Genomic DNA, 24,125 nt, shown 5'->3' with positions numbered 1-24,125 from the left:
ACATATCAAATTAGTGCAATGTTTGTAGATCTACTAGTATGGTTTACTGAACTTGAAAATTTGAGTAAATTTGTGCAAAGTTTTTCACAGATATATTAGAGTGACCACAGTAAATCTGTGAAACTTTGGTAATACTAAATAGCACATGCATTTCATGCAAATTCCATTGTTTTCTATTGTTTAACCAGCACTATTTTGTACTATTTAGTAATTAGTGTTTCATGGATTTACTGTGGTCACTTTATGGTAGCACTCTATTCTCATGAGGGCATACGAATTTGAAAAAGAAAGAAACTTTTCATAGCATTTTAGTAGTTGTAGTGAAAAGATGTCATCATGCAAAAGTCCTAATGTGAAAACCTTTCAGGAACATATCCCTAATGCCGAACATACCTAACAAGCATATAGAGATTATCACTTGTTAAGAGCTTGATGTTGTCTTTATTCATGAGTTTCCATATCATATTGTAAACAAGTGAGTGTGCAAGCCAGTGACTATTACTCTGAATGACAAAAATGTATGATTTCCAGTTCACTTTTAAGTGATATCATATCCTTTCACTTGATATGGTTTTTATTCACAGCTTTATTACACTGATATTGACCCTGAAAGTGTTATTAAAAAAATCAAGTGATGTTGCTGATGATCTAACAGGCATTTCAACAAATAAAATAAAAAACTGCAAAACCATAAGTACCGTAATGACTAATCCTTTTTAATTTAAAACCTTTGCTTTTAATAACAAACAAAAAACCATTGATTCATTTAGAGTACTGTTATTGTTAGTACTTATATTTATGACAACCTTCAGACACAATTATTTTACCAAAAATATTATCTCATTAATTTTCTAACTTTAGTATACAATTTTTTTTGTAGTAAATTTATTCATCTATGGGTGCCTTATCCCAAAATTGTTCTACTATAAAGTTAAATCATAAGCGACAAGGCAAAACTGCATGATTTAAGACATCAGGCATTCATGCTAATATGTGTATATCTAAACAGTTTTTGGTGTACCAGTGTCAAAGGCAAATATCTGCATTAAAATTTCATAGATCAGGGTAAGAAATAGGAGTCAGTGGGCAAAGTTATATTTATTGAAGGTGGATGAAAATAATTTGAAAGTGCCAACTGGAATTTGAAATGGAAAATAAAACTTGACTATCATTTCTAGCTCTGAAGAATGAAGAATAATTTATTAGTTCAGGTTTGTATAATATTTTGCTAGTTTATAAGATCTGATACCTTAACTGTACATGGAGAATGTACTGTATTTAAGGTTAAATAATGTTCCATATGCTTGTTTGGAGTTAAAGAACTCAACTAAGTAAAAAAAGTAAAGTCTTGTGATTTTAAAACGTTTTTTGGTATTGTTGTCTTGTATACACTAAGAGTGTGTTTTGACATCACTGGTGAGGCAATATGAGTACTTCAAACCAGATCTGTAAATTTCATCATCATCATCCATCATCATCATCATCAAAGCCTCAAACACATTGCATCTTGCAATCTGCTGAATGCTTTTGTTGTTGTCGTTGGTAGTTAAAGTTGTTGTTGTACATCGTAAATGTTGTGATTGTCCTTGTGATTGTCCTTTCGGCTGTTGCTAGTGGTGGTATTTCTGTTGCTTAGTCTACTATAGATGCTTGCTTTTAGTCGTAGTTGCTTCATACTACTGTAACATTTCCAGTTTTGTTAAAAACAGTCTTGTACTGTCATTTGTATGCACACACTTAAAGTGTGTTTTCACATCATCGGCGATGCAAATAAATACTTCGAACCAACTCTGTGAATATCATCATCATCATTTCATCATCATCATCATAACTTCAAGCTTGTTGCATATGCTGCAATCTGCTGAAGGTTGGTTGTTGTTGCTTTTTTGGTTGTTGTTGTTGTTATGGTTGTTGTTGTTTTGGTTGTTGTTGTTATGGTTGTTGTTGTTTTTGTTTGTTGCTGCTGTTTTAGTTGCTGCTGCTGTTTTAGTTGTTGCTGCTGTTTTGGTTGTTGTTGTTGTTTTGGTTGTTGTTGTTGTTATGGTTGCTGTTATGGTTGCTGTTGTTTTGGTTGTTGTTGTTATGGTTGTTGTTGCAGTTTTAGTTGTTGCTGCCGTTTTGGTTGTTGTTGTTTTGGTTGTTGTTGTTGTTTTGGTTGTTGTTGTTGTTTTGGTTGTTGTTGTTGTTTTGGTTGTTGTTGTTTTGGTTGTTGTTGTTGTTATGGTTGTTGTTGCAGTTTTAGTTGTTGCTGCTGTTTTGGTTGTTGTTGTTGTTATGGTTGTTGTTGTTGTTATGGTTGTTGTTGCAGTTTTAGTTGTTGCTGCTGTTTTGGTTGTTGTTGTTGTTTTGGTTGTTGTTGTTGTTTTGGTTGTTGTTGCAGTTTTAGTTGTTGCTGCTGTTTTAGTTGTTGCTGCTGTTTTGGTTGTTGTTGTTGTTTTGGTTGTTGTTGTTGTTATGGTTGTTGTTGCTGTTTTAGTTGTTGCTGCTGTTTTGGTTGTTGTTGTTGTTTTGGTTGTTGTTGTTGTTATGGTTGTTGTTGTTTTAGTTGTTGCTGCTGTTTTGGTTGTTGTTGTTGTTTTAGTTGTTGCTGCTGTTTTGGTTGTTGTTGTTGTTTTGGTTGTTGTTGTTGTTTTGGTTGTTGTTGTTTTGGTTGTTGTTGTTGTTATGGTTGTTGTTGCTGTTTTAGTTGTTGCTGCTGTTTTGGTTGTTGTTTTGGTTGTTGTTGTTGTTATGGTTGTTGTTGCTGTTTTAGTTGTTGCTGCTGTTTTGGTTGTTGTTGCTGTTTTGGCTGTAGTTGTTTCTCAGTGTCAGTTGTCTCAGTAACTGTGTTTTTCGCACCGACAGTGTGAATTTGTCATCATCAATCTTCATCATCATCATAACTTCAAGCTTGTTGCATATGCTGCAATCTGTTGAAGGTTGTTGCTGCTGTTGTATATTGCTGTTGCTGTAGTTGCTTGTTATAGTCATTTTGTCATGTAAACTCTTCTAGACTTATGTAGATAATCGTTTCCATATTACCAATAAAGCAAAATTTATCTAGTGCAAGGTTCAAGGTTCATCCTCCTCCTCCACACAGTAATGAATTGTTGTGCTGTTGCTGCTGTTGATTCATTGTTGCTGCTGTTGCCTTTTTTTATTGACGATCACTGTTGTTGCTTTCTTGTTTTTGAAGGTGATGGTAATGGTTGATATGGTTATCATATTTGCAACAATTTACTGCTTCTGTGGTGGCTGCTGTTGCTCCTGGTATATGGTTGTTATTGTCATTGTTGTAGTCTATGGTTTTCAATGGTCTCTTGTATGCACAGTATTGGGTTTTTTCACTTGAATGGTGAGGCAATATTTACTTCAAACCAACCAAGTAATTTTCTTCTTCTTGTTTCTTCTTCTTCCCTCATCACATGGACGAGTTTTTAATTTATAGTCATGTGAATGTCTGTTATTATATTAGTCTTGTTTGTTGTGTCTTTAATCTGTTAATATTCTTGTAAAACCATCACAAGTGACAGCTTTATAATACTTCCTCGGCATCTGAGTGGTGTATCCCTCGTCTGTGTTTGTAGTATGTACTTGTATTGGTTTGCTGCTCTTCACAGTTTGACCTGTGCATCAGGTTTCTTGTTATTCCCATATAGTCTAATATAGTTTGGATTCCAGTCCTCAGTTGTAATTCATTAGTCTTTGTCTTACACATGTAGAAGTAGCCAAGTCTTGATGTATAGAATAGTCCAACCATACATTTCTTTCTTTCTTTCACTTGTTCTAGTAACAGTACTCTAAATGTCTGATTTAGCATTAACATTAATGAAATCAAGTTCTAAGCTAAAGGTCTTTAATCTTTCTTTCTCAAATTAACTTCAGTAATCAAGAAAAAAGTGGCTACAAATTAACTTGATTTGTATTGGACTAGGATTCCCCCATCTCGATTACTAAAACAAATTTGGAATTAAAGATATCTTCCTAACTAATATAAAAGAAAAAAATACATATTTTTTCAATTTCTCTATGAAACTGGTACACCAAAACATTAAAATAATAATTTCTCCTAAGTGAGAAGGAAAATAAAATATTACTTAAAACCATACTAAACTTTAACAAATGGAGTGCAACTATTAACAAACAAACAGAACAAGCCCAACAAAATAAAACAAAGACGTAATGTGCTCAGTGTTAATGTTAACAAAAAAAGTCCTTCTTTTAGAATCTTGATGACAATGCTGTACTGGTGCAATGTCACCAAAAATACCAACACAGATGCCATCAAGATTATAAATTTAGGATTTTTTATTGCTATAACTAGCTAAAGACTAGTGTGAGCTGCATTGGTGTTTCTAATGAAACAGTAATGATGAAAAGGTAAATTATACACCGTGAAAAGATGAAAAAACATTAAAAGGGACATTATCGTAATGATGAAAAGGTAAATTAAATTAAAGGTAAATTGCTTTTTTACTCCGACGAAGGACTAGCGTCCGAAACGTCAGTAAGTTTTTTCATCTTTTCACGGTGTATGATTTACCTTTTCATCATTACGAATTTTTATTGCTGTAGTTGATTTCAGAGTTCCAAAATATCATATTTTTATACTTCTCATTTTCTTATCTTCAAAAATATATTATCAGAACACAAAGATGACTAATATTATATACTCAAATTATGCCAACTACGTGAAACAGTAGAACTAAACTAATGAATCAATGGTTTTTCTAATAATGTCGATACTTTCTTGTAGCTCTTCCTCAGTGATAACTAGAGGGGGTGTAAACCTGATGATGTGGTCATGTGTTGGCTTGGCAAGAAGACCATTATCTTGGAGTTTTAGGCAAACTTTCCATGCGTCATATTCTAAAAATATATTGATATTGACTCTGTCAATAATTTGCATTTGAATGTATAGGTGTGCACATATAAACAAACTTTGGTTAAGCAAATAAAACAAGGTCTGACATATTACGTTCCATAAAGCAATATGATCCTGCATAGCTCCCTTCACAGTTCCCTGTGTCTGTGAATCAAAGTGAGAACTGCAGTGACCTTGCAATGATAGACATTATAAATTAAATCTATTTATTTTACATCGTGATTCAGGGACTCCAAGGTGTCTCTATCATTGCAAGGTTATGGCCATTCTCCCTTCCATAAACAGGTAGTTAGTTACCTTTTAAGATGGTGCAGGGACCTGTCAAAAAGACTATTTTGTGTTTTTTCTGGTTTTGAAGTATTTATCAGCCAAAAATAATGACATCCCTCTCCATCATTTACTCGCTAACTCACCTTCTTAGAGTGAGAAAATTCTTGCTACAGTATTCAAGTTTTAATAATGAAGGGTTAACTTACTCTCTGTCGGCTTGATTACTATGGCATTCATGAGCCCCTTTCCTCTGGCTAATTCTACAACTTCTGGGTTTAGCTTTTTCATCTCCCCAAGTAATATTTTGCCTAAAGCTTCTGATCTCTCTGCCAGTTTTTCTTCTTCGAGAACCTGTAGATATCAAAGACAGAAAAAATTTAAACCAAGCTTACATGTGGCTAAATATAATTTAGGCAACATTCAAATAGAGACCTGCTGGTGAGCAGCTTAATTTACTGTAGTAGGGTTCACCCCTTGTTACTGCAAGGCCTGCACATGTGACCATGCATCATGGAGAATCAGTGCAATACATTGCTGCTTCACTACTGGCTGCTTTTTTTCTCCCACCTTCCTCTACATGGTGGTTAGTATTACAGGTATTTACAAATTCCACTGACTGCTATTAGTAAAGACTGGCACCAAATGGTGAATGAATGAATGAATGACAGTATCTGCTTTTCCTCAAAGGAGTATAATTCAAAACAAGAATATCTTGAATCTTTCCCATCTCATAACAATGTGTCATTCCTTAGAGTATCATTTCTGTTTTGAGGTTTTGCACGAGAAGACATGAATATGGATACAACTCAAACCAAGAATTTGATTTCAGAACATTACACCAAATCAAAACAAGTCTTTTTAGTGTGAGTTTTGTACCAACCTTGAGTGCAGTGATGGCTACTCTTGTTCCAAGTGGATTTCCACCATAAGTGGACCCATGCTACAAAGAAAAACAATATTATTATGTTCACTAATAGTACAACCAATAATTGAAACCTTAATGGGAAATATTCAGTGAAGAAATGTACCGTACCTCTCCTGGTTTGATTGTCAACATCACCTCATCATCACACAACACAGCGGATACCTTAAGGATTGAAACAATATTACATTAAACAACCCTAAATTTAAATTTGGATTTTTGGACTAGCCTAAACATACACATGATTTGAACAAATTTATAAGAAACATGATTATGTATATGGTTAAATGAACAAAACAGAATGTACCTTAAATTCAGGATCAATATTCTTTATTAAAATGTACATTTTTCAGCTTTTACAACATTTTACTTATCATCATGGATTTTTTAATGAAAAAATGAACAAAATTCCATTACATTGAGTTTTCCTTTATTAATTTTCTACTTTTATTGCAATTTTGAACAATTCTTGATAAATATGACAAGATGTCGACATATAATTCATGTTTGTGTTCAAAACATGGGTGTTCAACAGAAACAATATTTATATGTGAAAGACTTTCGCTGTCAAGCATATTTATATGTGAAAGACCTTCACAGCCTAACATATTTATATGTGAAAGACCTTCACTGTCAAGCATATTTATATGTGAAAGACCTTCACAGTCAAGCATATTTATATGTGAAAGACCTTCACAGCCTAACATATTTATATGTGAAAGACCTTCACAGCCTAACATATTTATATGTGAAAGACTTTCGCTGTCAAGCATATTTATATGTGAAAGACCTTCACAGCCTAACATATTTATATGTGAAAGACCATCGCTGTAAAGCATATTTGTATGTGAAAGACCGTCGCTGTCAAGCATATTTATATGTGAAAGACCTTCACAGCCTAACATATTTATATGTGAAAGACCTTCACTGTCAAGCATATTTATATGTGAAAGGCCTTCACAGCCTAACATATTTATATGTGAAAGACCTTCACTGTCAAGCATATTTATATGTGAAAGACCTTCACAGCCTAACATATTTATATGTGATGTACAGTCAAGCATATTTATATGTGAAAGACCTTCACAGCCTAACATATTTATGTGTCAAGCATATTTATATGTGAAAGTCCTTTACAGTCAAGCATATTTATATGTGAAAGACCTTCACTGTCAAGCATATTTATATGTGATGTACAGTCAAGCATATTTATATATGAAAGACCTTCACAGTCAAGCATATTTATATGTGAAAGACCTTCACTGTCAAGCATATTTATATGTGATGTACAGTCAAGCATATTTATATGTGAAAGACCTTCACTGTCAAGCATATTTATATGTGAAAGTCCTTCACAGTCTAACGTATTTATATGTGAAAGTCCTTCACAGTCAAGCATATTTATATGTGAATGTCCTTTACAGTCTAACATATTTATATTTGAAAGTCCTTCACAGTCTAAGATATTTATATGTGAAAGTCCTTTACAGTCTAATATAATATAGCTAGTATGTAGAAATTCATAATATTTGAAATCCGAAATCTACGTATTTTAAAAATATTCCGAAACAACATATGCTTTGTATTCATTTTCATTTGAAGAATACTTTTCTCAGTTGCTGTTAAATTTATAACGACGTTCTTGGACTTTCTTACCTGCAAAGCAGTTCGTAATTAAAAATCTACTTAGGTTTGCTTCTAAGCATTTAAAATATGTACCATAGTTCATTTTGATTTAGCTGGTTTCTTCAACTTGAACACGAGATGTTTCTCTCTTTGTCCACATGTTCCATGAGCTCGAGTACATACGACAACGTATACCACATAAGTAATTTTACGCTGAATTCTTCCGTGAATAACTCCAAATTTGTCAAATTTCCCTAATAAACCTTTAGCTTGTTAATTCTTCTTTGGGCTTTACTACTTGCTGCTGTATTTTTTGTCATAATTCTGCTTTCGTAAGAGTTTCTTTCTTGAAACGAACAAGCATCCGTTAACTGTAACACTATCTTGTTGTGATTTGAATATTCCTTGCAAACAATGACAGGAAATGACCTTTGGACTTTTAATCCAATTATAAGTATCTAAACTGAAGTTATACAAACTAAATTCCAAACCTAATGTTCCTAACTAAATAAACAACCGTCAAGCGATTGCATTTCTGGTTCTAAAGTGATAAAATTGTGCTTTGTTTGCGAATGCGATTTAGATACTTATAATTTCATATAACTTCAGTTTAGATACTTATAATTGGATTAAAAGTCCAAAGGTCATTTCCTGTCATTGTTTGCAAGGAATATTCAAATCACAACAAGATAGTGTTACAGTTAACGGATGCTTGTTCGTTTCAAGAAAGAAACTCTTACGAAAGCAGAATTATGACAAAAAATACAGCAGCAAGTAGTAAAGCCCAAAGAAGAATTAACAAGCTAAAGGTTTATTAGGGAAATTTGACAAATTTGGAGTTATTCACGGAAGAATTCAGCGTAAAATTACTTATGTGGTATACGTTGTCGTATGTACTCGAGCTCATGGAACATGTGGACAAAGAGAGAAACATCTCGTGTTCAAGTTGAAGAAACCAGCTAAATCAAAATGAACTATGGTACATATTTTAAATGCTTAGAAGCAAACCTAAGTAGATTTTTAATTACGAACTGCTTTGCAGGTAAGAAAGTCCAAGAACGTCGTTATAAATTTAACAGCAACTGAGAAAAGTATTCTTCAAATGAAAATGAATACAAAGCATATGTTGTTTCGGAATATTTTTAAAATACGTAGATTTCGGATTTCAAATATTATGAATTTCTACATACTAGCTATATTATATTAGACTGTAAAGGACTTTCACATATAAATATGCTTGACTGTGAAGGTCTTTCACATATAAATATGTTAGGCTGTGAAGGACTTTCACATATAAATATGCTTGACAGTGAATGTCTTTCACATATAAATATGTTAGGCTGTGAAGGACTTTCACATATAAATATGCTTGACAGTGAATGACTTTCACATATAAATATGTTAGGCTGTGAAGGTCTTTCACATATAAATATCTTAGACTGTGAAGGTCTTTCACATATAAATATGCTTGACTGTGAAGGTCTTTCACATATAAATATGTTAGACTGTGAAGGTCTTTCACATATAAATATGTTAGGCTGTGAATTAGGTCTTTCACATATAAATATGTTAGGCTGTGAAGGTCTTCCACATATAAATATCTTAGACTGTGAAGGTCTTTCACATATAAATATGTTAGGCTGTGAAGGTCTTTCACATATAAATATGTTAGGCTGTGAAGGTCTTTCACATATAAATATGTTAGGCTGTGAAGGTCTTTCACATATAAATATGTTAGGCTGTGAAGGTCTTTCACATATAAATATGTTAGGCTGTGAAGGTCTTTCACATATAAATATGCTTGACTGTGAAGGCCTTTCACATATAAATATGTTAGACTGTAAAGGACTTTCACATATAAATATGCTTGACACATATAAATATGTTAGGCTGTGAAGGTCTCTGATTCACATTTCAATTTTCACAAAATTCATGAATGAGCTCCAATCACAAAATGATAATTATCATACTCTGATGTTTATACATACATACATACATACATACTTTATTCGTCCTCTATAAGGCTTTTCAGAATAAAGGGCCTAATTAATTACAATTAAAATAATACTATATATAATTATATAAGAAGCAAAAAGAAAAGATCAAAGAATAAAGTAAATAAATAAATAGATAAATAAATTGTACATTTAAATTACATTAAGGTTTTAGAAAATCTGAAATAAGATGTTGTTTTAATGTCCGTTTAAAGTCTTTCACGGTTGAGCTCAACTTAAGGGCAGAGTCTAGTGAATTCCACAATTTGACAGTTCTATAGTAAAATGATCTTTGTCCAGTAGTCGTTCTGCAAAGAGGTATCTGCAGCTTTTGCGAGTTTCTTGTCGTACGCTGCGTGATGCTTGATCTTGGAATAAATCGCGAGCATAAGGAATCAGGGGCACACCCAGTCATGCATTTGAATGCCATAATTGCATTACGGTAGTGTAATTGCTGTCTGACGGGTAACCATCGTAGCTCTTTAAGAATAGGCGTGACGTGATCGTACTTTCTTTTGTTGCTAATGATACGGCATGCGAAGTTCTGCACAGCTTGGACTTTGTTCAGGTTACTCTCAGTGGTATTGCTCCACACATTAGAGCAATAGTAGAGCTTGCTGAAAACTAAGGCATTTATCATGGTTTTTAGAGTGTTTTGATCAAAGGCATGTTTTACTCGGTTAATCTGTCCCAAACGCGACATGCAACTAGACACTGTCGATTGTACATGATCTTTATACGTCAAGTTGGAATCAAGGAGAACTCCTAAATCCTTTACTGACTTGACAGGTGTAAGTTCTTTTCCCAGTAGCGTTAGACGAAAATCTTCCACTTTAGCAGTCATCACTTTGCTCCCAAAGATGATAAGTTTAGTTTTGTCGGAATTTAGAAGTAGGTAATTGTCGAGTGTCCAATTAGTTATTCTGAAAAGGTCTTGATTAAGTCTTGAAACAATATATTGTTGGTCCTGGAGATTGAAAGTAAGCAACAATTTGGTGTCGTCAACGTAACATTGAGTAGTACAATGTTCAGGAACGCTTGGGAGATCGTTTATATATATGCTAAAAAGCAATGGACCCAAGATACTTCCCTGTGGTACACCACAGGTCATAGGCAAACGGTCTGAGACTGCAGTTTGGATTCTGACGACTTGATAGCGTGAAGTAAGATAGCTGCGAAACCACTGAATGGCTAGAGGTGACAGTCCAACGTCCTGCAGTTTTGTCATAAGGATTTTATGATCAATGCTATCGAAGGCCTTACTCATGTCGAGCAGCACAGTAGCAGTAAGCTGTTTCTTATCGATGGCCTCGAGAATAGTATCGGTTGTTTGGATGACAGATGTCTCGGTTGAATTCCACTTTTTATTTCCGCTTTGCTTGGATGTTAAGCGTTGATTGGTTGATAAATATGAAGTTAACTGATCATGAGCGACTCTCTCACAAACCTTGGATAACACTGGTAATAGTGAAATAGGCCTGTTGTTGTCTGGGATTTCGTGATCGCCATCCTTTGGAATAGGTACGACCTCGGCTATTTTCCAAGCAATGGGAAATTGTGCAGAGCTAAAAGTGGCGTTCACGATCGAAGTAATCGATGGTAAGATGACAGGGAGGCAGTCTTTTATAACGTGGAGAGGAATCTTATCTATTCCAGGAGCTTTGTTTGAAGCCATTGAGTTAATGATTTTTTGCACTTGATTACGACTCACACGATTATCAAAGAAGAATTGTTCGGACTCGGGATACCCTCGAGGGACGAACGTGCTGTTGTTGGATTCACACTTGAATTGCTCTGCCAAGGCGTTAACTTTCTCAATTGTATTTGTGCCGACATTTGCAAAGAAAATATTAAATTCGTTGGCTACGATTTTGTTGTCCTTTGAATATGTTTTCTGAGAGGCAGACTTTTTGGGGATGCAACCACGAATTGCTTTCCACATGCTGTTAGTGTTGTTCTTGTTTTCTTTAATTTGTTGTGCCACAAACTCTTTCTCCGCCATGCGTATTTCTCTTTTGACCTCGCGGCTAAAATTCTTATACGCAGACCAGGCAAATGGGTCTTTAGTTTGCCTGAAATTACGCTTCCAATTATCTCTTGTTGCCATCAAATTGCGAATCTCATCAGTAATGTAGGGATTTGGTCGTCCTCGCATGCGAATTGTTTTCACTGGCGCGTGTTCCTCTAGGATGTTATTAAACATTGAGTTAAAAGCGTACAATTTGTCATCAGGATCGTCGAAAACATCTAGGACTGACCAGGGTGCGAGTGCAATGTCATTCATGAATTTATCCGGGGAATACTCTTTAAAGGTCCTCGTAGTGACAAAGGTAGCTTGAGTGCGCGGCTTTTTCAAGCCCAGCTCAGCGTAAACAAGGTCATGGTCGCTTATCGATGAAGATAGCACTTTGGTGTCGAGAACATGTTTTGCATTTGACACAAGAATTACATCGATTAAGGATTCGGTGGAGTGAGTAATACGAGTAGGTTGAGTGACTATCTGATTCAAGTTGTAGGTAGAACAGAAGCTTATAAGTGCTTGGGAATCAGGCAGGTCGGACTGTAATAGGTTGCAATTTATGTCTCCAAGTATGTAAATTGGTTTATTTAGTAGCAATGCAGAGATTAGGCTTGGTCCTAAGTCGTTGTCAAGGCAAGCAATTGGAGATCCAGGAGGTCGATAGGTTGTGCAGACCACAAAGGACTTAAAACTGCGTACCTTAATTTCCATCCAAAGTTGGTGTAGCTCACCATTTGATATGCCAGAGATTTCATTAAGCACTTTAGTTTTGAAGCTCTGCTTCACATAAGAACACACACCGCCGCCTCTTTTATTTTGACGGTCTACTCTAAAAACGTCGTAGCCGGGAATTTTGACTTCTAAATTAGAAACGGAGTTGTCCAGCCATGTTTCAGAGATAGTAAACACGTCAAAATCGTTGGAAATAACGGTATCCTTAACTTGTATGAAATGCTCTCTATGCTTGAGTGATCTCACGTTGAGGTGAGCGATTTTGACGTTGTTGCTCTTGTTTCTTGTTCGCTGGCCAGGTCCAGGATTTACTTCGATATCGTGAACCAGTTTGATTGCAGGATAGAGAAAATTAACTCTTGAGACCTTTTCATTGTAATTGGCATCGGAAAGAACGTCAGAGAGGGATAAAATGACCAAAATATTCAGAGCGAGCAGAAGCCCAACCGGTTTGTAATTATGCATATTTAATCCACATTTTGTGATTGGAGCTCATTCATGAATTTTGTGAAAATTGAAATGTGAATCAGAGACCTTCACAGCCTAACATATTTATATGTGTCAAGCATATTTATATGTGAAAGTCCTTTACAGTCTAACATATTTATATGTGAAAGACCTTTTATGCACATTAAACACGAGGTTTATGCACATTTTGTTTAACTGAAAGTATTTAAATCAAAATAAATGAAAAAATGTCCAATTGCAATTGTTGTGTTTGATGATCTCATTTCTATGGTGTCAAGATCCCAGTTTTTCTTTCTTTTTAGCATTTGATGATGGAATTGGATTAAAAATTGGTCATTTTAATGAAATGTATAGAAACTGAAAAAATGAATTATTCTATACGTACATTTTTTAAAAATTTTTAGCTGAAAAACATATCATACAAGAAAAATGTGCAATATGACATGTCAAATTTAAACTTTTGCTTTCATCTTATCCATTTGAGACAAAAACATTATTGAGGTGTAAATTATTGTAATGGTTGGTTTCTAGTATTTCGAACATTTTCACAATGTGGAATTGTACAAGATCTTAATATGGGACATTTTTGTGCTAAGTTTATGATGATTTTGTTCAAATCATGTGTATATTTTGGCTAGTCCAAAAATCCAAATTTAAATTTAGGGTTGTTATTATCAACTGCTCTTGATATACAAGAAAACTATTCCTAAGCAAATGTAAGAAAAAACAAATAACTTTTTTTAAAATCCTATGTTTTTGTCAACTATTATTTCCAAACAACACAGTGAATAAATAACTGGCTATTTTTTTTAGTACTTACAGGATAAACTCCACCTGACAAAGCTTTGCCAAGAATTACAATATCTGGTCTGACATTTTCATGATCACAGCACAGACGTCTAAAAATATTAATTAGATAAAACACTGTATTAGAGTACAAACACTATAAGTTTGTAACATAAATACCACTAAATTATGCTAATCCTATTGTTTTCTATTGTTTAATTAGCACTATTTACTACTAAATAGTGCAAAGTGTTGCACACTTTTAGTGTTTGTACTCTAATATGAAGATTCTTATTTAAGCCGTGCATATAAAACTTACTTTCCAGTTCTTGCAAGGCCTGTTTGCACTTCATCAGCAATAAATAAAACCTGGAAAATATATGAACATAGATAAGCTTTATAAAAACAAGGTCTTTAAAATACTATTGTAAAAAATTAAATCCTAATGCAAGACTTTCCTTAATTAGTTAATTCCTTTAAAACACTGTCTGTAAAATAATGTTTCCACCTAATAATAGTATGATGTTTGTATCTGTATATCTTTAATTAGATTTCCCTTAGTTTCAATGTATTTATTACGAGTCTCTAGTTCATCGTACATATTAACATATAAACAAATAACATTTCCAATGCGATTTGAACTGGTGCCAGTGCGTAGTTATGAACATAGTGGTAAGCTTACATTGTATTTGGTACATAGCTCCCTCACTCCTTTCAGGTATCCTGGATCTGGTATATACACTCCAGCCTCCCCCTGGATGGGTTCAACCATGAAGGCACAGGTGTTAGGATCACTGATTGATTTCTGAAGAAAAAATTATTAAAAAAAACACTTTCAATGCATGAAAATAAAAGAGTTACCAGCAAACTAAGAGAGGAGAAGATAGGAACGAGTACAAAATCTAGGGGGATAAAAATAAAAATATTTTTTTTGCTGTGACTAGCTGGAAATCTTAGCTCCAGTCTAGGACTACAACTCTGCCAACAAATATGAAACTTTTAGTGTGCATTCCTTTCTTCATGTGTCTGCACTTCTTTGATAATTTTTGGAAAAGAATTTTTTCAGAAGACATAAAAAGACTAAAAGTTTTTCATGTTTGTGTGCAGAATTGTTCAGGTTTGGAGACATGGCTGTGGCATGTTTCACTGGAGGGAAAAAGTTTGGTGACATCCATCCATAGTAAATTTTACAACATTCAAATGTTGATTTTTAAGGAGGGAGTAAAAGTGGTAAAAACCTCTAGTGGGCAAGGGGAGATAGCAACATATAAAACAAATTCAACTTACTTATTATCCAGTCCAAGCCAGGGCTCAAACTCAGAACAGGGTGGACAGGGTCCATTGAGGGGGTGGGGCAGGGGGGTTACAGCCCTCCCCCTCTTTTCCCATATTAGTCTCGTATATTTTCCAATCTTAGACCCCCTCTCCCCTTTTAGGGTGCTCCATGGCTCCTGGCTGTAAAAGTCAAGCAGTAAGCCACTAAGACACCCACAAAGGGGTACAAAGTGGTCACTAACCTGAAGGGGTGGGGGGAGGGGGAGGGTTCTTCCTCAGCAAAACATCATATTAATGGGTATTGATTGACATCAGTACTAACCTCTAGGGCAGCCAGATCATTGTATGGTGTAATCTCTATACCAGGTAAATAAGGTCCAAATCCCTCATAGCAGGCAGGATCAGTGGATGAAGAAACAGCAGCTAGAGTCCTACCCCAGAAGTTTCCTTCAGCAAATACAATCTTCGCCTCGTTCTTTGGTATCTTCTTGACATTGTAGCCCCACTTTCTTGCCAGCTTACAAGCCGTTTCTCCACCTTCGACACCAGTGTTCATTGGCAGGACTTTGTCGTAGCCAAATAACTGGGTAATATACTCTTCGAATTCACCAAGAACATCGTTATAAAATGCTCTAGAGGTAAGAGCTAAGACTTCCACTTGTTTTTGTAGCGTCTCTACGATTCTTGGATGTGAATGTCCCTGGTTCAAGGCCGAGTAAGCAGCAAGAAAATCGAAGTAACGTTTGCCATTTACATCCCACACATTAACACCCTTCCCTTTCGCAAGGGCGACTGGTAGAGGATGGTAGTTATGAGCTCCGTATTTATCTTCCCGTTTAAATACCTGCTCAGGATTTAGTTTTGCGTTGCTGTTGAAGGCTGTTGAAGTGGCGAGGGAACGTGAGACAGCCACACGTGAAACAAAACGTAGTGAAAAAGTGCGAAGCATTTTTCCACCAGCAATAAAATCAATGAAAAATTAGTTCAATTGGTAACAATAAACGACAAAAATCAAAAGTACAATCACAGATTTTGGTTAGATTTGGTTATTTTTTCCCAGGCCAGTTGAACAGGACTTCATCCAGTGCAACAAGAGATCAAAAGAAAGAACGTGGCGGCCGTAAAGTATTATGGGACAAGGCTACTTTGATTCGATTGGTTAATAAACCAAACACGTGGTAAGACGTCAGACGAGGATATCACACGGGAGGGGTCACAGAAGGGTTCCTTGAGTAAACCACGTGTATAAACTGGAAAAATATTTTGATACGTGTATTTAATCATTTGTTTATTTTCTCGTTTCAAATATTTTTTGGTTATCAAAAATATATTCACCAGTATTTATGGAAGGGATATAAGTCCGAGAGACGAGACAATTCTTTAGTTTTAGGTCATAATATCTTGGCTTTTTAGCAGTGCTTTTGATATATTTAATCAAGTTTAGACATCAAAATTTTAAATCGTATATATCTAATTTCTTTGTATATTTCACTTTGTATTATTGGGTCAGTGTTTATAGATATTGTAGTTGCATTATGCTTAATATTTATTGTTAAAAATTTAAAAAAAAGTTCTTATCTTGTAGTTGAAGCATGTTATTATCATTTAATCTTTCTTATCAAAAATGTATTCATCAGTATTTGAGGAAGGGATAAAAGGGGGATAAAAATCTGAGGAGAGACAATTCTTTAGTTTTAGGTCATAATATCTTGGCTTTTTATCTGTTTTATAGACATTTTAAAACGTATTTATCTAATTTCTTTGTATATTTGCATTATTGGGTCAGTGTTTATAGATATATTGTTGCATTTGTTAAAAATTTAATAAAACGTTCTTATCTTGTAGTGCAGCATTTTAATATTATTTAATCTTTCTTATCAAAAATATATTCATCAGTATTTGAGGAAGGGATAAAAATAAGAGAGAAGGGACAATTCTTTACTTTTAGGTCATAATATCTTGGCTTTTTAGCTGTGCTTTTGATGTTAATCAAGTTGTGTGACAGAACAAGCTGAGCGACTAGAGCAATTTACGTTGCCTGCATTACCCCTCTTGCCCTCTTGCTCAAAATATTTTATTGCAAATTAAAAGTATTATCAAATTGTAGCTCTTCATCGGCCAATGAAAATTCAGTGGTCAACAAAACACTATCAACACTTCAATTTATTTACAATAAATCCATTTATTGCAATTGATACAAATTAAAACTATACAAGAAATAGTTCAAATGTCAGCATTTCTTCCCTCTATATTTTCTCCATAAAAATTGATTTCATACTAAAAATTGCTATGAATAGTTTGGTTATTTCCAAACCCAGATTGAAATATGTAAAAATGTAAAATTCCATTGGTTGCTCAAAATTTACTAATATTTGAATTCATTTTAATTATTCCTATTACATATTCATGAAAATGGTAATTTCGAATATTGCAGTAAAATGTGATACTTATACGGTGATACTTAACAGTCAAAAATCTCTCTCAGAGCCACACAGTTTATAATATGTTAGTAACTACGAAGTAACTATGATGTTGTCTGGAACTCACTCACAATGCATACACAAGGTGTATGGTGAGGTACTCTAATTGGTAAGGTGAGGTGCTTGTTTTCACAGCTGCCATGTTGGATAAATTTAACAAAAGGTTCATCATTAGTCTCTTTTGTTATATCATCCAATGCAACATGGCCAATGTGTCTTTTGTCATTTTATTTTCTTGTTATTGATTGAAAGTCAGCAAAAACAATGAAATAACACACCTTAACTTACTGTGATCCAGTTTTGTTTGTTTACATGATTGCAACATAAAACAGTTTATATAGTCCTTTGAAAGGTATATTCATGCTAAACAAGGAAATGATTTGGTGGGTGCATGAAATGATATTCATAAATAAAGTTAAAAAAATTGATTGTAGTATCTTCAACAAATTAATCCAGAGTAATGCTCAAAGTCCTTTGTTGAAATACACTTTGTGCAAGGAGTCACCATACTTTGCCTTGACTATGTCTTGCAGCTCAGTTTCTAAGTGACTTACGTTAAGTGAGCTAAAAAATTAAAGCAAAATCAAATATTATAGGGTATAATATACAGTAACTTAGATTACAGATGAAGGCCATTGCTAATTGATCGAAACCTCTTGTTTATAAATTAAATCAGAGACAAACCAAATATTAGTAACTTAAATTAGTTTACTAATTCAAATGTCTGAAGACTCACCTTTGTTGAGGGAAGATAGCACAGCACAATGGTGTTGCAAATACAAGACTGCCATAATGGAAAAATATATTATAAAAAGACCAATATAATTAGCAGCTGTTGAGTGATTGGAGGAATTTGTCTTTTAAAACAGACTTACCAAAAGCCAACAAGTAGAACCTGGATGGGAGATGCTAAAATAGGAAATCTCTGCAATTACAACCAGATTAAAGTAATTAGGATTTGTACTAAGTATATCCTCGTAGGAAGGAGAGAGATATTGACAGTTTGGGGGGTCAGGAAAGTTGGAAGTGAGTAATAACTTTCTTTATCAATAGCATAGCTGAGAGGAACAAGAAGATCTGTTCTGTATTTTCAAATTTCTGGTGCAATCTCCCAATAAGGACCAATTTTTTTTACCAAGAGCAGATCCAGGGGGTGAGGGAGTTGAAAACCCCCTCCACCTGAATATTTTGTTATTCACAAACTTATATCTGAAAAGGCAACTTTAGAAGCAGAATTTGCCAAGGTATGAAATATACTTTGAATAATAGCCATGCAATCCTCTGTTTAAAAAATCCTTAAATTGCCATTAGCACTTTGAATAGCAACCGCACTTTCAAGTTTACCTTCATAAATGCCTTTGTCTCCAAGTATTGCATTATGAATGGGGGGAAAACTACAAGAAAAAAATGAGTTAAAAAAGTATTTCCAGAATAACAAAAAGCAAACAAACAAGCTAAGGAGTGAATGAATGAACAAACAAACAAACGAACAAATGAGCAAACAAGTGAGTATGCAAGATGCAAGCAAGCATGCCAGCCAGCAAGCATGCCAGCCAGCAAGCATGCCAGCCAGCAAGCATGCCAGCCAGCAAGCAATGCAAGTAGTGCAAACAAAGCAAGCAAGCAAGCAGGCAGACATAGTCTATAATTACTTACACATTCCTGGAGTAGCCATTCCTATTCTTGACAGCACAACGCTTGCAATTGCCTTCCTGGCTGCAGCCTGTTTTTCACCAAATAAAATAAATATTAAAAACTGATTCATAATGACTATTAAATCATTAACAATAATTAATTGTGTATACAAAAAGTGAATTACAAGGATCATGAACTTAATTAAATGTAAAAAGGTTTGGAGCCATACTGGCATGTCAAACATACTGTATATTTAACAATTAGCCAATAGTCACAATACGAGGATCATGAACTTAATTAAATGTAAAAAGGTTTGAAGCCATACTGGCATGTCAAACATACTGTATATTTAACAATTAGACCCACAGCCCTAATGGTCTATGAACCAATAGTCGCAATATTTTATCATAGTAAATAATTTTGATTAAAAAACCCTACACTTTTAAATTTTGTTAAAGATATGTTCCGATAATCTATATAATATTAATATCAAATAATTTATTTATCATCATAGGGCATTTTAATATACCTTTGATTCTCCAATTTTGTTTCCATCATGATCGGTAACTGGAATACCTTTAGCGAGCTCCCTAAAATCAGTAATGCCAAATTAAGGAGATATAGTTTAGTCTGAGATGGCATATGTTAATGTAGTAGAGCTAGAGGTTGTTCGGGGGGGGGGGGGGGGGGGGGGGGGGCTCATCCAAACCTCATTAACCACAAAATGAACCCCCTAAATTGAAACAGGATCCCTCTTTGGGACCTTAAACCTTACCGTAGCTAGCCAACTACTATTTTTTTTGGTTGGCTAATTTTTTGGCTAACTATCTTACCACAAAATCCTGGACCTGTCCATAGCTGCATGCTAGAAGTTATAATCATCTCATTAATTCATAATCATGAAGCTTAATTTTAAAATTACCTTTTCCTCATGAAAGGAATGTTGACACAATTTGCTGCAGCAACGGCAGCAAAAGGAACAAATCGACCAATAATTGGTGGAGCATTCTTAAAGAAAAATAACAAAAGTACATGGCATGTCAATAATAATTTCAGAGACTTGAATAGAGAGTTTCGCACATTGTGGCTGGTAGACTAACCAGTGATTATTATACATTATTCACCTCTCAAAGACTCATGGCTTGGTAAATAGCACGGGTGGCATAGTGGTGTGAGCGCTTGCCTCTCATCAATGCGACCCAAGTTCGAGTCCCGCCGGGTTCAGTGTTGTATATGAGTAGAGTTGTTTGTTGCTTCCCTCCTGTGCTTCGAGGGTTTTCCAGGTTCTCCAGTTTTCCTCCCTCTGCGAAAATTAACTCCTAAATTCCAATTCGATCATGGAATGAGGGCCATAGGTTTGCTAGCCACTGGCTATTAAGTGCTACCCTAGTGAAAAAAGGACCTTTTTTTATATAGTCCCTGATATTCCCTTCGCCAATAATATTGTCCTATAGACAAACAAAAAATGGCTCTGGCTGAAAGGTATGTAAGGGAAGCCTTATTTAATAATTACGATGATGCTGTATAAAAAAGGTTATGGTAAATGGCTTATTTGTATTAATTTATTAGAAGACAGAGAGTGGTAAGATGAGGCATCCATTGCTTTCATGTACTTTTTGTAAGAACATGAGTCCATGTATCAGTCACTCTTCATCCATTCTAGATGTAAAGGGTAGATTTATGGGAGGGGTATGCTGGTGCTGGGGGTGTGCACCCCCTAAATGAGCTGATATCTAACTGCAGTTGAACACCCCTCTCTTAAGAAACCTTAGATCTGCCCTGAATGTAATACCACAGGACCCCATCTTTTAGGTTAATCATGATTGATAAATACTTGACATGTGTGTGTGTGTGCAGTGAATAAATATTATATGCAATGAATTAACTATTGAGAATTATTTAGTCTTACCCTAGTTACATAGTTTAGTCCTAAAGCAACACTTATTGCTCCACTTGTGGCAAGTGTGTAAGCTATTCCAAGTTCCCTGTCAATCAGTAATAAAAAGATAGTTGAAATGATAAATACTTGCTCTACCCAGAGCAAACTCAAATTTGATGTGATAATGGTTATGGTGGCAAAAATACAGTACCTATTAGATATTGGGGAATCTCCACTTCTATTTGTGTAATTCACAATAGCATTAAAAGACTGGTTGATCCATTGCCAAAATAAGACTTGTGGAGTAGTTCTGCAAAATAAAAATAACTTACAATACTGATTTTACAACGAAACGTAACATGCTAAATTCTATCTCTGGGTAATTAGCAGAGGTGGATCCAGGATTTTGTTCAGGAAGGGGTACTGTGCACAAAGTTAACCCAGGGAGGGGTGCACCCCTTAGAATCAAAAGGAAAAACAGTATTGGTTATCTTAGAAGTAGGGGCACAAAGTGGAACCAGGGAGGTGTGCGCACCCACTGCACCCCTCCCCTTGATCCACCCATGTTTAGCATTGCCCCAATTTAAATCAACCGAAAGGTTTTTATGAAAGGTAAAAAAAATAATAATTTGTAGGGTTTGTATGGTGGGGTCTTTCAGGTAGTACTCCCTTGTTATACATGTATCATTGATCAGGTTGTTTATTACTAACTTGTAGAAGGTCATCATACAGCCAGTGATAGTCATATTCATAGGGACTTGAGCAGACATTCTTCCTGGTAAAAACATTTTCTCTCCAGTATCTGGATGAAAAGCTGATTCAAAAATCTTTTTTGCTCTCCATATTTCTTCATCAGTTGTTCCTGCTGGTTCTTCTCCTCGTCTGAGAAACAACACGAAATAAATTGAATATAGTGGGAATTAAAATAATGGCTGGTCAATCACCAGTCATGATGACTGGCCAAATTAGTTTTAACTTTTTCTGTTGCTATTTTAAGCCCAGTACAGTACCTCTATTACAAAGACTTCTACTCTTTACCAAGCAGACAGTTCTGGTGTAAAAACCAATAGAAACGATAGAAACCCTTTTGATATCCACCCAAACTCAATTTTTCGTTTGTGTTGAAGGTCTTGTTTGTCACGTGTGACTGGGAATCGCAGTAAGCCAATGGTCTGTTTCATGTGCATTTCCAAAGGTAAAACACCTTGACAACAAGTACTTACCTATATTTGATAAGTAGTTGTTTCATCCTATCTAGTTCTGACTCAGCATGAAAGAGATTTCGAGGGTCAGTTACGGTGAAGAAATGCTTAGCTCTTCCCCAGTAAGTGCTCTGGTCATAGCGGGGCTTGTCAAGGTTGATGCGACCACCTGGTAGTCTTGCTGACTCCATTGCTTTCTTTAAAATCTTGCTTGTAATTATAGATAATAACTGTGACCAAAAGATAAAATTGAAATTACATCACAGCAGCTATGACAGGAAGCACAGCGATTTTTCTGTAATAAACTGAATTTTCACATGTACACCAGATTTAATAATAATAATAATTACTCCAGCTTCTTTCTGAAGGAAGGCCCGAGTTATAAAACGCTCGTTATTATTTGTCATATTTTCCAATGTTCGTCTACAAAAAGCAGGCATGCGCACTTAACACCTGGGACATCAAACACACATGTGTACTTTGCTTATATCAACTGAGCATGTGACAAATTTATCATGAACAATTTATTGAGAACCAATTATTGTGAACCATTTATTGAGAAAAATCTATCTAGCTATACAAATAGCAAAACAACTTATGAATTTTATCCAAACTTTGACCTTACAAAGGACTCAACTGCTGAATTTCCACATGGCTTTGCTGATAAACAAAGAAAAAGAACTACTCACCACTAACAGCACACGACATGGAATAACACGGAAGTCAAGCGTGAATAATCAACAAGCAGCTGTGAGCGAAAATAGTTGTGAGCGGCTAGGTGTGCCAGACCAAAACTACCCAGAGCCTCCTTAAGTTGATTAAGATGTGTTATTATGCTAATCTATTTCATAATTTGAGTTTAAATAATTACATAATGCCACAAGAGTTACTGTATTGTCTGGGATACCTGTGGTTAATATTATCATGTTGGGATCCCTGTGTGTAAAAGAGAGGACCGCCATTAAAAGCACGTTGCGACAACGTTCTCTGTGTGTTAGTAGTCTTTTAAATCCGGTTCAATCCGAATAGAAATACAACAGTTACCAACAACAGTTGATGATTGTGAAGTAGAGGTAGCTTTAGGTCTACATAATGGTACTTTAGACGGAGTATACCATCTATTGTAAACTACATGACCAGATTTTTGTCTGGGGTGGCTGCGTAGTAATGCAAACGGCAGTTATTCATGCACTTATGCGCCTACTCTCAGTCTTCGCACATTCCACACTAGCAAAGTTTTCTTTCATGAAGCCCGAGTTCACGCAGGTATGCGTCAGTTTTATTATTGTTAAGGCCGCCATCACGTGATGGTGCAGTGAAGCAACACTTCTCTGATCTCGCTCAAATTCATAGCAGTTTTGATACGACTACAGATCTAAACAAAGGAGAAATCGTAATCGGAATATCTTACATAAGCTTATAAATTAGACTTATTAAAAATTTAAAACTTTACGACATCAATAGCTGAAAAGAAATTCTATGGCGAGTGTTTGGAAAATATTTTACATGTAAAAGCTAACATGCTAACGTCATGCTGATATAAAATAGAAGAGGTTTAACCACTTACAGTAAATCACTGTAAGGAGAAATATCCTCTCTTTTTAGATACTAAAGTCTATCTCTGATATTAATATAGTTCGAATCTACAGTACAAGGAACTTAAGAGGACATAACACATGTGGTGGATAGATTCACGTACGCTTATATCTTGCGTTATCTAGCCCAAAAAAGGTAAAGAATAACTGTTCGAAACGTGACAACCCTACCAAATAGCGATAAATCTACAGAGAGACTTACCTTATATATAAATTGAATCGTCAGCAATGAAAACTATAATCTCTTTTATGAACAGAGCCGTAAATATTGAACAAACCCGCTATATCCGACGACCTGTCCGACTCTGTAAACAGCCAAGCTCCCAATCAAGACTGAATTATTAACAGGAACAGGTCAATCTGGTTTATCTCAAAGT

At 35.0% G+C, this 24,125-nt stretch overlaps 3 protein-coding genes across 3 annotated transcripts; all 3 read right to left on the bottom strand.

The window, feature by feature from the left end:
- Nucleotides 1–695: 695 nt before the first annotated feature.
- Nucleotides 696–16,064, bottom strand: LOC116303457 (ornithine aminotransferase, mitochondrial). Its single transcript, XM_089024981.1, has 8 exons — nucleotides 15,280–16,064; nucleotides 14,365–14,487; nucleotides 14,002–14,051; nucleotides 13,717–13,795; nucleotides 6,168–6,221; nucleotides 6,015–6,074; nucleotides 5,341–5,485; nucleotides 696–4,848 (listed from the first exon to the last, which is right to left on the bottom strand). The coding sequence occupies exons 1-8, from the start codon at nucleotides 15,904–15,906 to the stop codon at nucleotides 4,685–4,687; spliced, it is 1,302 nt and encodes a 433-aa protein (XP_088881107.1). The 5' UTR covers nucleotides 15,907–16,064; the 3' UTR covers nucleotides 696–4,684.
- Nucleotides 9,670–13,020, bottom strand: LOC148914151 (uncharacterized). Its single transcript, XM_089024976.1, has one exon. It carries the CDS (start codon nucleotides 12,891–12,893, stop codon nucleotides 9,840–9,842), a length of 3,054 nt encoding a protein of 1,017 aa, XP_088881102.1. The 5' UTR covers nucleotides 12,894–13,020; the 3' UTR covers nucleotides 9,670–9,839.
- Nucleotides 16,065–17,102: 1,038 nt separating the features above from the next.
- LOC116303455 (sideroflexin-1) lies at nucleotides 17,103–24,109 on the bottom strand. Its single transcript, XM_031712996.2, has 12 exons — nucleotides 23,951–24,109; nucleotides 22,175–22,383; nucleotides 21,663–21,833; nucleotides 21,163–21,261; nucleotides 20,982–21,057; nucleotides 19,995–20,080; nucleotides 19,602–19,662; nucleotides 19,094–19,160; nucleotides 18,782–18,831; nucleotides 18,313–18,362; nucleotides 18,174–18,221; nucleotides 17,103–18,001 (listed from the first exon to the last, which is right to left on the bottom strand). The coding sequence occupies exons 2-12, from the start codon at nucleotides 22,342–22,344 to the stop codon at nucleotides 17,902–17,904; spliced, it is 978 nt and encodes a 325-aa protein (XP_031568856.1). The 5' UTR covers nucleotides 22,345–22,383; nucleotides 23,951–24,109; the 3' UTR covers nucleotides 17,103–17,901.
- Between the last annotated feature and the right edge of the window lie 16 nt (nucleotides 24,110–24,125).

The sequence above is a fragment of the Actinia tenebrosa genome, unplaced genomic scaffold (genome assembly GCF_029948245.1).
Source record: "Actinia tenebrosa isolate PJP-AT-01 unplaced genomic scaffold, QUT_ActTen_1.0 PGA_scaffold0__85_contigs__length_37466705, whole genome shotgun sequence".
Lineage (NCBI taxonomy): Eukaryota > Metazoa > Cnidaria > Anthozoa > Actiniaria > Actiniidae > Actinia > Actinia tenebrosa.
The sequence above is the reverse complement of the archived record's forward strand: the minus strand, read 5'-3'. Positions and strand labels throughout refer to the sequence as shown.